This window comes from Paroedura picta, chromosome 6 (assembly GCF_049243985.1).
Source record: "Paroedura picta isolate Pp20150507F chromosome 6, Ppicta_v3.0, whole genome shotgun sequence".
In the NCBI taxonomy this organism is placed as follows: domain Eukaryota; kingdom Metazoa; phylum Chordata; class Lepidosauria; order Squamata; family Gekkonidae; genus Paroedura; species Paroedura picta.
This window is the reverse complement of record NC_135374.1, coordinates 19713302-19728827: the sequence shown is the minus strand read 5'-3', so window position 1 is coordinate 19728827 and position 15526 is coordinate 19713302. Positions and strand designations below refer to the sequence as shown.

General features: G+C 43.7%; 1 protein-coding gene across 1 annotated transcript in view; it reads right to left on the bottom strand.

Annotated features, from left to right (window-relative positions):
• Positions 1-15526, bottom strand: part of DDX10 (DEAD-box helicase 10) — a 206895-nt gene that overhangs the window by 130786 nt on the left and 60583 nt on the right. The window contains exon 13 of the mRNA XM_077341610.1: positions 11627-12038. Coding sequence (XP_077197725.1) covers positions 11627-12038 — 412 coding nt within the window. The remainder of the gene's footprint in view (positions 1-11626; positions 12039-15526) is intronic.

Sequence of the window (15526 nt, the reverse complement as noted above, 5' to 3'; positions counted from 1 at the left end):
CGCCCACCCACATGCATGTGTCGCCCCCACCGCTGCAGTTGGGGTCACGATGTGATGGTGGTTGAGAACCACTGTTCTTAACGGAGTTGCACCCTTCTAAGATTGTTAGAATAGCCCTGACAGGTCCTGACTCAGAAGCGGTGTGCAAAACTTGAAGCGGGTCCTCTGCTTCTGCAGCTTTATTGATGCGTACACACAATGTGTCGTCATTTTTAAAGTGGGTCTCCATATCAGTTGAATTTGGACTTGTGGGTCCCCATACCGAAAACATCAGGAACCAGTGGCTTAGAAAAATACAAAATTAATGTATGCGCAAGGGCCAGGACTATGTAAAATGAGGTCATCCCCCCCCAAAAAAAGAAATACCTTCCCATACTGCACCCTAAACTGAGTTACACCCTCCTAAGCCCATTGACATCAAGGGTGCTTAGGGTTGCTCTGGAAAAGTCTTGGTCTTGAAAAATACTGTCCTGTTCACTCAACCCTCAATCTCAGCCATCTAGCATTGTGGGGTTAGCACTCAACAGCTGAGATTCAAAACAAGGTAACCCAAGAGTTACACATCTAATACGGGAGCTCAGCAGTCTTATATGGGTACAGGTGGGTTCCCCAGCGGCCTTTTCCCCCTGCCGTGTTATTTCCCATGGGCCCCTAGCTTAGGAAATGTCAGTTTCCAATGCAGAAGAGAAGTCAAGAGGAAAATGCACTGCTCCAAATGCATTGGGATTTGGCTCTTGATTAGTAAAAGCTCTTCTCCGCAAAGCGTTACAGACTTTTAGTTGCTGCTGCCGTTTCATCCCTCTTAGGGAATTTCCCTCTGGCCGGACCACCTAAGCCCGACATACCCTTTTCTCACAGGTCGTCTTATCAAAGCCACAAATAAGGCAGGCACTAGCTCCCCATACAGAACAGGCACTTTTAAAAGGACAAAGGCAGGAGAGGATAGCTGATCTAAAAATAAAGTCTGTATGGATAAAAGGAAAACGGACAGCCCTATTGACGCAGGGACTCTGAATGTGACATCAGTACGGCTCGAGGAAGATAAGCGTGTTTGTCTAGTGCATATAAAAGCTTTTACAAAAAGCAAATAGCTCACATTTTTACCCAATGATGAATGTTTTGCAGCAGCAAGCAAATCAAACCCACCCCAACTGCAACAAAATGGCTTCTAAGTAGATAAGACTGGTAGCCAATATTCTAGAGCAGGCTTTCTGAGCAAGGGTTTCAAGGAACCCTGGGGGGTCTTGATGGCCCTGGAAGGGTTTCCTGAATGGGTGGCAGTTAATAAATTTTTAATATATTTTTTAATTTGTTAAACATTTATCCGGTGATACCACCATATATGAGGTTGCGATGGGTCGGACACGACTTCGCACCTAACAACAACCACCACCACCATATATAGTCATGTTGATCCCCCTCTCCCCAAATGGCCAATGATGGGCCTGGAGGGGAAGGGAATGGGAAGGACCCTGGGTGGGCATGTATACAGCTATGTTTCCCAAGCATATCCTGCACAATCATGCCACTTCTGGAGTTTCTTGAAGTCTGAAGAACGTTTCAGGAGTTTCTCAATGGTAAAAAAGTTGAGATAGGCTGGTCTAGATCTAGAGAGTTTATTTCCACCATACCAATCTTCTCACCTACTGAGTATAAGCTGTTAAAAGCAAGCGTAACCAAAAGGTAACAGAATTTTAGAAGCTCACCAAGGTTAAATCAGATCTATTTTTAAATCAATTTCATAAACAAGCTATAGCTGAAACAGCAGGTGTAGACAGGGACATTGTTAAAAGCACCAGGGGATAGGGACGAATGCTCCTAAAAAGAACACATTTATTTTAAAAAAATATTATCTAATAAATAAATGTTTCATACATAGTACTTGGGTCAAATAATGTTCAAAACCTATTTTTTAATTTATTTTGCTAACCAGGAGTATGATTTCAAACTTATCATAAATGAGTGAATTCCAATTCAGGAAACATAATTGGATACAAATACATACAACACAGCTTTTAAACTAAGCTTTTACAGCTCAGGCTACACCAGAAATATAGGAAAAGAAGAAGAAGAGTTGGTTCTTATATGCCGCTTTTCCCTACTCGAAGGAGGCTCAAAGCGGCTTACAGTCGCCTTCCCTTTCCTCTCCCCACCACAGACACCCTGTGAGGTAGGTGAGGCTGAGAGAGCCCTGAGATCACTGCTCAGTCAGAACAGTTTTATCAGCGCTGTGGAGAGCCCAAGGTCACCCAGCTGGTTGCATGTGGGGGAGCAGGGAATCGAACCCGGCATGCCAGATTAGAAGTCCGCACTCCTAACCACTACACCAAACTGGCTCAGGGGTGTCAGAAGGGCTTTAATAATATCTGCACCTTGAATTGGGCCCAAAATTTAACTGGGAGACAGTGCAGTTGTTACAAGACTGGAGTGATAGTGTCCCTATGACCAACTCCAATCAGCATTCTGGCATTGGCATTCTGGCATTCTGTACCTATTGTAGCTTCCAGACAGTCGTCAAGGGCATGTAAAACATCACAATAATTTCCCTGCCCAGGAATTATTGTTGCCGGCTCGCCCACTGAAGCTAGAGAAAGTCAGACCTGCCTACTGTTGCCACCTGTTTATCCAGCAGAACCACCGAACTTATGAACTTAGAAGTGAAAGTCTATCTCCCACAGAAGGCGTCCCAGTTTCTGAGCCAGTCCTTTCCCCCACCAGTAGCACTTCCAGTTTGTTGTGATTAAATGTTCAGGCTTCCTCGGGAGGTGGTGGGTTCTCCTTTGGAAGTTTTTAAGCAGAAGCCAGATAGTCATCTGAGAGAAATGCTGGGTCAGGGAGGGATGTCTCAGTGTTTGTCTCTTTTTGCCTTTCCTTGCATGCCCAGGGAATTGCTGATCGCCACTGTGGGATAATAAGTGAATTTCCCCCAGGGCAGGCTGGATCCTGGGGATTACTGGTGGGAGGGAGTACTTGGGCATGAAATTGGGGTCACTGTGGGTGAACAGTTAGTTGTGAGTTCCTGCATTATGCAGGGAGTTGGACTAGATGACCCTAGAGGCTCTATTATTCAACTCTATTATTCTATGTTCTCCCTCCATAACATACACTTTTGCTAGCATCTCCCCTGCCCATACACATTCCATCAGCAGCCAGTGATTTGGAAAAACAGATCACCATGTCACATCACAAGGTACATAAAATTACTCATAAGGAGAAGAGAAGGGAGGGTGAAACACGGGGATATCATTTTTGACGGAAGACTCACTTCTGTTGTAATGTACTCTCACCGTTAATCTATCATATCCCCAGTTCCATTATTCATGACTACCTAAGAATGTCCTCTGATCTAAAGGATGGACTATCTTCTAGACTAGTTATTAAAATCTAAATAATAAACAAACCAAAATAAGAGGAAAGGTTTCAATGAGGGGTTTTTTTTTTAGCCCAGTGGGAAATTTAAACTTGATTGTAAGCTAGTGGACAGTTGGAAATGTAAAGAAAACTACGATAGTTACAAAAGCCTGAAACAACAAGCCAAGCACAATGCATATATTTCCCATTAATCAGCACTAAGCAATTAAAAAACAGTACATTGTGTTATGCCATAATGCGCTCTCTACAATAATTTATTAACACGCTGTTGCTAGGATTTCACATTAAAAGCAAGAACCGGAATACGCTGGGGGGGGGGGGGAATTCCCCAAAAATACATAGCTTTCCTTAGTGCATTATCTGACCAACTTTAAAACCAATAGTAGACTTGAGGCAAAAGCCATTACTTGTTTACAACACTGCAAGGCAATTCCATATCTACAGGTCTCCACGTGGGGAAAGGGTTAACTCAGTTTGTTACTTTCTGAGAACAAAATGGTTTCTGCAAACTATTTCTTCCTGTGAAGTGACACCTACAGCTGCCAACTAGGGCAGGGGTAGTCAACCTGTGGTCCTCCAGATGTCCATGGACTACAATTCCCATGAGCCCGCCAGCAAATGGGGCTCATGGGAATTGTAGTCCATGGACATCTGGAGGACCACAGGTTGACTACCACTGAACTAGGGTATGAAGTATCTGTCTTTACGGCAAGAGCACACCTACCTTCAGAAGTTCAATTGATGGGGATGTGCTTTGCGAGTAGATCTCTCAGTCAATTTCCAACATCTCATCCTCTGATTATGATCCAACAGATTCATTACAAGACAGAACCACAAACACCCAACTGTATTCAGTCAGGATCTTAAAAAGTTGAACGTCTGTATTTCATTACACAACAGACCAGAAAAGCCTGCGCTCAAGGGAGCCCAATGCTGTATGGTTCTAATAGCGATACAAGGAATACATATCTGACAAGATCAAGGAGGATAGACCTATCAACCACCCATTTAGCCACAAAGACTAACACAATATCCATGTTTCAATGCCTTACGTAGCTGAACATTAGATACTAGGGACAACCAAGAGACGATCCTCTCCGTTATGCCCTGCTGCTCAAAAGCATGGAGGCCAAATGTTGGGCCAGGTAGGGCTTACTCTATGGCAGGGGCCTCCAATTCCACTCAGCTCATGGACAGTTCTTGACATTTGAGAATGGGGAGAGGATATGACCATGTGAGGGAGCTCAGTCACAAAATATCTACTGTGGGTGACAGGGAAGAGTCAAAAAATGTTGGAAAGTTCCAACCCAAGTACCATGCAATGACTGATAGCTTTTCCCAAAAGAATGCCTAATGAAGACACCGAGATAAGTTCTACATTCTTCTGAAGAACTTCCTTCTCCAATAAGGTAAAAGAAAGCCAGGATTGGCTACTGGCTTTGGAGAAGAGATGTTTTAGAGAAGAAGGAAATAGGTGCTAGGAGGCACATTGGCGGGCACCATATCAGGGATCAAGAACATTCTTATGTTCCTGTCTTCTGGTTCTAATCAGCATTTTTAGTAGGTTTTTCCCACCTACAATTTTTGTTCATAGGCAATAAATGTAACAGTTTTCTAAACTTTCATTTGACAATCGCTCTTATTATCAGACTTTTCCACTTCCACACTGCTTTTTCTTCTACAGAGTTTCACTCATACTTTGGCTGTCTCAGACATACTGCTGATAAGAATGATTGCTTGAAATTGCCTATCTTCATCAACCTGCAAATAACTTATTTAAAACTTGCTTCCCTCTGACAGCTCACCTGTCAGGCCTCAGCATCCCTACAAAGAAGATTATAAGCTTGGGAAACAATTTAATTTTTTAAAAAATGTTTTTTTTAAAGAAAAATTAAAATATCAAGCTTACTCTTTCCATGAAGAGCCTCTTGTGGCACAGGGTGGTAAGGCAGCCGACATGCTGTCTGAAGGTCTGACCATGAGGCTGGGAGTTCGATCCCAGCAGCCGGCTCAAGGTTGACTCAGCCTTCCATCCTTCCGAGGTCGGTAAAATGAGTACCCAGCTTGCTGGGGGGTAAACGGTAATGACTGGGGAAGGGAATGGAAAACCACCCTGTATTCAATCTGCCATGAAAACGCTAGAGGGTGTCACCCCAAGGGTCAGACATGACCCGGTGCTTGCACAGGGGATACCTTTACCTTTACCTTTTATAATCAAAGAAGAGAGATAAAAACCAGTGGAACAATATTTCACTGAATTGGATTTGCCTCTGCGTTTTTAACCCATTAACAGTTCTTAAACTGAGATGGTCATATATGCTAGAGTAGCGGTTCCCAACCGGAGTGAGGGAAGAGCCGACGGCCCGGGTGCTGCGAAAACGCGCACGCACAATTGCCGCTCATGCGTGTTTTCGCCACCAGGTGGCGCTAACGTGCATGTGCGGCAACTGCGCGTGCGCGTTTGCGTCACCGCCATGCCGGCAGCTGCGCATGCCTCTTCCCTTCCTTCTTGCTGCCGGCGGGGGAAGGCAGGCGTGGCTGGCGGCGGCCCGGTACCGTGGCCTTTGCGGCCCGCCACCGGGCCGCGGACCGGGGGTTCATGACCCCTGTGCTAGAGGGTATCATCCCAAGGGTCAGACATGACTCGGTGCTTGCACAGGGGATACCTTTACCTTTACCTCTTTCCACATCACAAATGACAAGGCCTGCCAAACTGATGATAAACTCAATTAGCTTTGCTGACCCTTACCCATTTCCCTCTCCAGAAGCCTGCTGCAGGTGGTATGCAGCAAAGTTGTCAGCCTTCCCATCTCTCCCCTAAGGAAGCAGCAACAGAAGAGTCTAAAATATGTAGCAAGAAAACGAACAAGCAAAACTCCTGATTAGAATAGTGGGCACAAATTCTAAATAGTGGGCACAAATTCTTGAACCGCTGCCACGTACATACCGAAGTTTTAAGAGTCACCCGCTGGTACCACGGGCAGGTTTTGTCCGCTTTGTTTAAAAAGAAGAAAGGGAAAAGAAAGGAAATAACTTGTCTTGTTACCCCTTGTTAGAGTGTGTGCCCAACACACAAGCCAACAACTCGACTCCTTCCTTCTTTCATCAAAATACATCAACTCCTACTCTCTCCTACCCACTGTTAATAGAATTGTAGAAAAGCTGTCAAAGAAAATACTTCTTTCATCAGATTGTAAGTTTTATTTAATTGGTAGGGCTGTCTTCACGGCATTTCCCCCGACTTACTGTTTCAATTAGTGTCCCCCCCCCTTTTTTTTTCTAACTTCCTATGAATTCCTCCTACATATCACTGTGGCATCCATCCTTCATCTCGCTCCCCCAGCGACCGTCTGTTTGAAAAGCCAAAAGACTTTGTATTCCTATCATTATTTCTTGCTTGCAATTTCGCTCTCCTTTTTCTAGCCACCCCCACTGTTACACATTTACCTGTACAATGCAATATTAAAAATGCTTAGGTCCTCAAGAGCAAAGATGAATCACCAAAGGAGGGGATTTGATCTCCTTTAAAGTCACCTTCCCCTCTTTGGCTGTATTATCTGAAGTTGATCTCTGGATACCTGACTTGTCTTAACAGAGGCTGGTCCTTATCCTACTTAGGTGGTAGGAAGTGTAGTCAAGTCACACCCGACTTATGGCAATGCCACGGGGTTTTCAAGGCAAAGGACATATAGAAGTGGTTTGCCATTGCCGGCCACTGCATAGTGACCCTGATCTCCCATCCAAGCATTAACCAGAGTCAACTCTGCTTAGCTGATGAGATCCCATAAGACTAGGCTTGCTTGAGCCATGCAGGTCAGGGTTATCCTTCCTTAGGCTAGAATAGTGGTTCTCAACCTTCCTGATGCCACGGCCGTTTAATACAGTTCCTCGTGTTGTGGCAACCCCCAACCATAACATTATGCAAGGGTTCTTTCTCAGAAATTAAACTGAAACTGACCGACGGCGTGAAGATCCATTGTTCACGATTGTGTATAACATTGTTTTTTTTCTGGGGTTTCTCAGTTCAGTTCTGCCTCTTGCCGCACCCATGCTGATTCTGCTCTTTTCCGCTGCTTCAGACAGACACCTGCAGAAGGAGTGGCAACAGTGGTGGCGCCCCCTCCCCCGCCAAGCTGCTAGCCTTGCCAAAACCCCTGTGAAAAGGTCATTTGACCCCCAAAGGGGTCCCGACCTCCAGTTTGAGAACCACTGGGCTAGAGGAAATTGCTACAGGCTAAGGAACATTCTTTCAGCATAGAGGAAGAACTAATCAAGCGAAGGGAAGACTCCTTTGGCTAGAGGAAGGCTTCAAACTTTGCTCAGTGGAACCGTAGGATAGAGGCCACTGTGTCTACCCTACTAGAAGTAGAAGAAGAGTTGGATCTTATATGCCACTTTTCTCTACCCGAAGGAATCTCAAAGCAGCCCTTTCCTCTCCCCACAACAGACACCCTGTGAGGTGGGTGAGGCTGAGAAAGCCCTGATATCACTGCTCGGTCAGAACAGTTTTATCAGTGCCGTGGCAAGCCCAAGGTCACCCACCCAGCTGGCTGCATTTGGGGGAGCGCAGAATCAAACCCGGCATGCCAGATTAGTAGTCCGCACTCCTAACCCCTCCACCAAACTATATATGTAACAGTCCTCCCTTAAGGCTCAGTGCTGTTTGTATGGCATATAAATATGGTATCAGGAAGAAGACATTTTTCCATTTTTTCTCAAAGTGCACTGTCTCTGCTTATTACTTGTCCCTCAAACACGTTCTGAACAAGTTCAAGAAAATATTCAAAAACAAATCCTTTTGCAAATGGTTGCAAACTTGTGGGCATGGATGCTTCTGACAAGCAACAATCCATCAAGCAGAGCTGCAAAGTGAGGTTTGCACTCACTGAGGTTTGCACTGAACTCTTTCTATCCTTTACAAAATCAGCATGGAAATAAATCAAAAGAGTATCAGTACAAATCACACTTAACTGTTGTGGCAGAAGCCCTGCACAATGCTGTACTTGCAAAAAACAACAACAACATGCTCAAAAGGAAAATATATTATTCACTTGACTATACACCTTCCTCAATGGAGTACGTCCTGACAGCTTTCATTTCAAGCCATGAGTCATACGCAACTAGTCTCTAAAACTTTCATTCAACAAATGCAGATTCATTCTGGACTCCCACAACAACTCCTTCATCCTTCCTGGTCGTTAACAAGTGTGTGTGTGTGACGAGGAACTACAACCTTCCACCAGCCGGTCAAAGGTGCAACTCCTATCAATTCCAAATGTACAGCATGCCTAAGTCTCTAATATTGATACTTTGCCTTATAAAAGTCAAAATTCAGTCTGCCTACTAATACTCTACAGTTGGGCTGAGTTACAATTTTTCCAAAATAGATTATAGACTAGGGTCCAAACCTAATATCTAGTCGATACCATTCTACACACAGATTAAACCCATTACGGTGGTCCTATCCCTTTACTGGTTTTCTTATCTGTCTGATTGCTCTGCTTTATATTCTGTAATCTACCTTAAGTCTTAGGAAGAAAGACTGACTAGAACAAAACTCTTGAACCCATGCGGAATACGGTCCACAATGCTATTCACTAAAACCATTTAAGGTAGACACAACCTTGTCAGAAACCTAGTATCTAGTACATATTTGTCCCCTTCTGTCATCCAAGTGATGGCCAAATGGCCTAATTAGAGTTCTTTTGCTCAGCCTCAATTAATCACACAGAGAGAAAAGCCTTTTTAATATTTTTACTGCAGAAGAAATATAGACACGGAGAGTTCCCACATCTGCACAGAGAACAACAGAATTACATTGTGTTAAATACCCTGTTCTTGGAGGTTGGGGGAGATGATGCCCTTGCAGGATGAGCCAATAGCCTGGGGTCCCTACCTCCTCATACTCTTCTTCCATTTCTCTAGCCTTGATAAGGACTATCTCAGCTATAAAATAAACTTTGTTTTTTTTTCCAAGAGAGCTTATCAAAAACTATATTCCAGAGAGGAACAGGCTACTTTCTCTGTCTGGTAAGAACCAAAGACTTGACACAGGACAGACCAGTATGGAGAATTACAGCCAATCTCTAATAACTGTATGATCAATCAGAAGGTTGCAACCATTTTCTTTACAACCATGCCATCAAGGAGTTCATGGTGACATACATGGCTATCCCTATCCTTTTTTGTCCTCATAACAACCCTGAGAGGTACCATAAAGGGTGACGGATTGTGACTGGCCCAACGGCACTGTGTCAGTTTCATGGCTGAATGTTTTGCTTTTCTTGAGCTCAAGAGTTATGTGTTGTTACATGGGGGGAATCCATTCTGTCACATTAGAATTCCATTAACACATTCCACTTGTGGACCAAGCATGAGGCTTCCGAATTTGTATATCTTAGATCTCAGGAAAGAGAAGGTATTGGAAAATCCTAACCTGTACTTGTTTTAAATTGGGAGGGGGAAGGGTCGGCAATGACACAGGGGACTTCTGAGAAATGTAGAAGACCAGCTGCAACTCCGCCTCTAATAGAATAGTTTGTTTTATTTGAACTGTCTCTTTCCATATATGTCCGAACCTTAGCTGCCAGCTTACATAAAATCAACATTCAGTAAGACAGAAAAATAGTCCTAAGAAAATCGCATATCTTTTTACAAACTCCAATTTCTGAACGCAGTCTTTAAGTAATCACATTTGCCCCATTATAGGACAAGGAAGTCAGTCGGTACTCTGATCTAGCCGTGAAGTCCTTGAGATGAATCCGCTACTGAAGAAGCATTCCCATTCATGTGTGTCACAGACACTGAAGTCAGCAATACCTAAAATTAACAACCCTTAGATTCCTTCACTTTAAAAGAAAAAACACACCCCAAAAATTCTCCCAATGGACTGATGTGTACAGAGGTTAGCGGTCCAAAGCCCAGAGCGGGTGATTAGGATAACGAACCATCCCCACATAGTTACACTGCACTACAGAGGGGGGTTAGAATGCCCGTAAGGTTTGTCATGACAACCAAGACACGACTTGGCCACTCACAAAAGTTGGAGGAGGGGCAAGATTCATGTTTTAACTACAAATCTCATGCTGGTTACCAAGACCTGACAGAAACCCTGCCAAACAAAGCTAGTCTTGCATCAGGGCGAACTGGTCATTTCCTGTACCAGGGAAAACATCAGAAGGTCAACACCCTAAGTTCTGCTGACCCTACAGTGGAGCTTGAGAGGTATAAAGGTGCTACTGGTATGAGGCGAAGCCAGGAGCCACTGCTTCACTGTCTCCATTCTCTCCTCATGGGATAATGAGGGCTGGCAGGGTGAAGGATGAACACATTTTTTTTACATATAATTACAGGCGGTTATTTCATTGGGAAAAAATGGGTTTTTCATTTTAAAAGCCTGTGGTAGCAACTCTGTGGAATACAAAAAGTCAACGGTCTCACCAAGACATACTGAAAGGAACTAATGAGTCACCTGTTGAAAACATGTAAAATATAACTTCTATATCTTTCCTATCCAGTCTACATCACCTATTGCTACCGAATGCAGTAAAAGCTAAACCCTTACTTTAAAACTCAATGAAAGCCAAAGGTCCAAGCATCTATCAGAATCCCGAAATACAGGAACACCTGTACTAAGCCTTTAACACTATGTTTTAACAAGAAGTAGCTGCCCTGTTTATTGGCAGAGTTCCCAAAAGTGAAAGCCAAGCTAAGGATTAAATCTATGATTTAATAGTTACATTAGTGCTGAGAAACTTTTTAATGGTGTCAAAGAAGCAAGCTAGCAGAGGGGGGAAAATCCAAAGGTCCAGTGCAAAGACCACTAAAAGCAAACGAGGCTACAATATGTATCTGGAGCAGCCGATTCAGGGTAATGTGCCACCACAGGCAACGTAAGCTCATCATGTCCTCCAACACTGCCACGGGTCACATCCAGGAAGCGGCAACACTGCTTCTCACACCACTTGCTGGTATAGAGCAATATGAGCCCCTATGGCAGGGGTGGCCAAACTGTGGCTCTCCAGATGTCCATGGAATACAACTCCCACGAGGTCACGGAACTGTAGTCCATGGACATCTGGAGAGCCACAATTTGGCCACCCCTGGCCTATGGCATGTTGGTACCCTCCTTATCATGCCATCCCAAGCTAATTACTTGGGTACCGAACCAGTCTTACTCTGCTACACCTGAGCAACTCAGTGGCTTCAGTTGCCCTGCTCCATAGTAGAAGTGGAAGAAATAACAAGAACTTACCAAGGTGACACAGTCTCTGGACTCCAAGTCAAAGACATTCCGTCGTTTTATGGTCAGTACGTCCATGTCCTTGGTGTCATCGTCATCGTCATCATCGTCAACGAACACAGATGGAGTTTTCAAGTCCTTGCACATTAGTGGCTCCTCTTCCGACTCAGATTCTTCCACCAATGCATCCTCCATTTCATTGTCTTTTCTAGGAAGCTCTCTGATCTCTTCTCCTGATAACGTTACCGTTTCACTGAAGAGTGTTCTGCATTTCTCTACCTCTTCGCTGCTTAAAGAAGAAGGTGCTTTTTCAGGAAGATCTGTCCTCTCTAATAGCACCTCTTTCTCAGCGTCATTTTCAAGCATTTTCTTCTGTGCCTTCTGAAGAAATCGCACACGAGGGGCCACTGCAAGTCCAAGAGAGCTGCAAAACAGTTGAGCGTGACATAACAGTAAACTCTCTCGACATTGCTTATAAAGGGGCTCAGCTGGCTACTAAAAGATTTCTCACTCTTCAGTAAGAACTAGTTCAGACACTACATGTAATAGCAGAGAAGAAGAACGGGTGATTTTGTACATATGTGCATGTGAAGCCATCTTCTACTGAACCAGACCATCCATTCAGATTGCTAGCAGCTCATCTTTGCACATCACCTACTGCCTGGTCCTTTTAGCTGAAGTGCCAGGGAAATTTAACTTGGGACCTTCTGTATTGCTACACTTGCATGGAAAATGGAGTTTGCAGGTGCCATGGCCAGCAAAACCATTCTAAATTTGAAAACGTCTTCTGGAGGTTGCAGCTTTTACCACATGGATCCATGAACCCAGGTCACAGGAAAAATCTTACTTATTCACCTAGGAGCAATCATCTTTAACCTCCCTCGTCACCCTTTTCTAAACTGACCCACTTCGGAAGTACAAGATCCTCCACCAGGCATTTGGTTGAGGTCGACCTGAACCATCACTTCCCATGCCCCCTCCCCAAGCCTCCCTCCTATGGCAATCACTGCAGATCCGCCCAACCCACTGGGTATGCATTGATGTAATGTTCTCCCCAGTGTTCTCTCATTCTACAATACTGTTTGTTGTTATCACTGTATATTATAAACTGAATTATCTATATTGTTCCTGTTTTATGTGAACCACCCTGAGCCATCAATTGCTCTGCCATGATGCAAAGACTAAACCCAGGTAAGGTATGCGCCTGAACCAAGCCTGGCCTTTGTGCAACTCCATTCTGCTACATTCCATTTCCCACAATCTAGAAAGTAGTCATTCTGCACTGCAAACTGTGGCAAAAGAGAAGCATTTGGGGTGAGATGACGGCTCAATTTGACAGCACCTTCTTTGCACTCAGAAGGTCCCAGGATCAGTCCCCGGCATTCCCAGTTAAAAGAATCCAGTAGCTGGTGATGTAGAAAATGCCTGGTAGCCTAGAAAGCTGCTGTCAGTCATAGAGGCAAGGTTGACCTTAACAGACCAATGGCCTCATTCAGTAGAAGGCAGCTTCATATCTATGGACAGATACCACCAGGAACACCGATACAAAGACTGTGGGAAGGTGCAAGACAGATTTCCTAAACTATAGTTGATCCACACCAAAAATAATCCGTAACTACGCATTCTCTCTTCAAACCCACACCCCCTTTTAGAAAATTGCCTACTGGGCTTATTAAACCTTCAGGAAACCCTTTAATTAAATAGTCATGGACTGTAGCTTCTCATTCTCTTCGAGTGGCAGAGTCTTGTTAACAGTCATGAATACCACTGGCTTGGCAAAACCCTGCTCATCCTGCCTACCTTTCTATGCTAAGAGCTACTAGGTGAATTTACGAATTTCATTTTGTGTGAAATTAAGTATTTCATTTTGTGCAATGAGATGGGAAACAGCAAGAAGCCTTCGTGTTAAAAGAGAAGCAGTTTTAAGCTTGGTTTCCAGGAAGAAAATGCTGAAATGTTCCATCCCAATACTTCCCTGTCGGAGAACTGTTGGTTTCTATTGAGCTAAATTCCCAGATTAATTATTGCAGGACTGCGTACAATCTCTGCACAATTTGAGAGAGTTGCTGCCTGGCATATCCTTGGAAGGAAGGGAAAGAAAATACATATAACAGAAGCCTTTTTAAAAAGGGGAAATTAAGGCAAGTCACCAAATATTAACTAATTTTACCCGTCTAAATTAGAAAATGTGTTAAAAGAGGGAATGGAGTGACAGATTTCAGTGCTGAGAATGCACAAGCAAAAGCACATTTGTTCCTATTCTATTACTTTTGTGAAATGGATAAATCTCTTGCCGATGAAGAGAATGAGAAGGAAGATAAACCATATCCCTGATCCAGCCCCTCCCTGCATTCACGAAGAACTCTGTAAACGTGAGGTATTTCCTACACTTTCAGCCTTCCCAATCAGTACATAAGTACATATTGCCACTGCAGGAGGAGAAGCTGGGCTGTGTCCAAAGTGGTGGTGGTGTTTCTTTTAAGCATAATATATCATAAAACTATTATGTCATAATCACATCCAAAATCTGTCCCTCAAGCAGTTACATTCTCAAACTGACAAGAGGCAAGCTGTTGTAAGGAAGCCTCTATTAAGTATCTTTATCTAGTGTGTCAGAGTCAGGGAAACAGATAACTTTCTTTTGAAGGACAAAATTTTAATCCAGTTCCTGCAGAGAAAATAGTTTCTCCACTACTGTATCTGCAGAATGACAATTGATGCAGTTAACAATGTTTCCCATCCCGGCAGTTAACAGATGTAGCCTCCACTCAACCTCTCTTCTGCCTGTCTCAGAAATAGCTCGACGACGTCCTTTTGGAGAAAAGCTGTTATCAAAATTAAGTTCAGCCCTCTGAAATTTTTGTTCACCACTACTACCAGGTTGCAGTCTTAACAACAGCAGGGCCATACTAAAGAGCCTCATCAGTATTCTGAAATGAGACTACAGCGCTTAAAAGATGGATGCGGGGTTTTGCTTTAATGCCTCTCCATGCCAAAAAAAAATCCAATGAGTAAGCAGTTCCAACAAAGTCTTGCAGAGAGAACCAGGTTTCTGAGCAAACTGAGCAATTTGGATTTGCTCAGTTTTGAAACTGTAGGTTGTATGCCGTTAGAAGAATTTTTTTGCTTAGCTTAAAGGCTGCTCTGATAGGCCTCCTACACACTTCTCCACACTGAGGTAAAAATTTAACTCCATGACATTATATCTGAGGAAGTGTGCGTGCACACGAAAGCTCATACCTTCAATAAAACTTTAGCCATGACTTCTCATCATATTAATAATCTCCCCGCTAGAAGAACTCTGAAATGTATAAACAGTTGTGGCTTGTGCTTTTGTTTTCAGCCCACATACATCACCTAACTGAAGGTACAAAAGAGAAAATCCACACTGTGCTACCCTAAAGGATGCACCACTGGTAGAACAAACACGCTGCATGCCCATGACCACATGACTACACTGGGTCAGACCACTGGTCTATCAAGGTTAGTATTGTCCGTTCTGATTACAACTGCTCTCCAAAGACTCAGGTTTAGGTTTTCTGTAAACCAGGGGTAGTCAACCTGTGGTCCTCCAGATGTCCATGGACTACAATTCCCATTGTAGTCCATGGACATCTGGAGGACCACAGGTTGACTACTCCTGCTGTAAACCATCCTGAGCCACAAGTCAGAGCAATATATCAATGTATATAATTAATAAATAAATTTAAATAAACATAACCTTCTTTTTAACTGGAATGGCAGACTGTATTGAGTCTGCCAAGCAAACGCTAGAGGGTGTCACCCCAAGCGTCAGACATGACCCAGTGCTGGCACAGAGAATACCTTTACCTTTATTGTTCAAAATATGAAGCAGAAAGAGATAAAAGTTTTGAGAAAATGGATGCTGAAATACACTCCCCTTTTCTATTG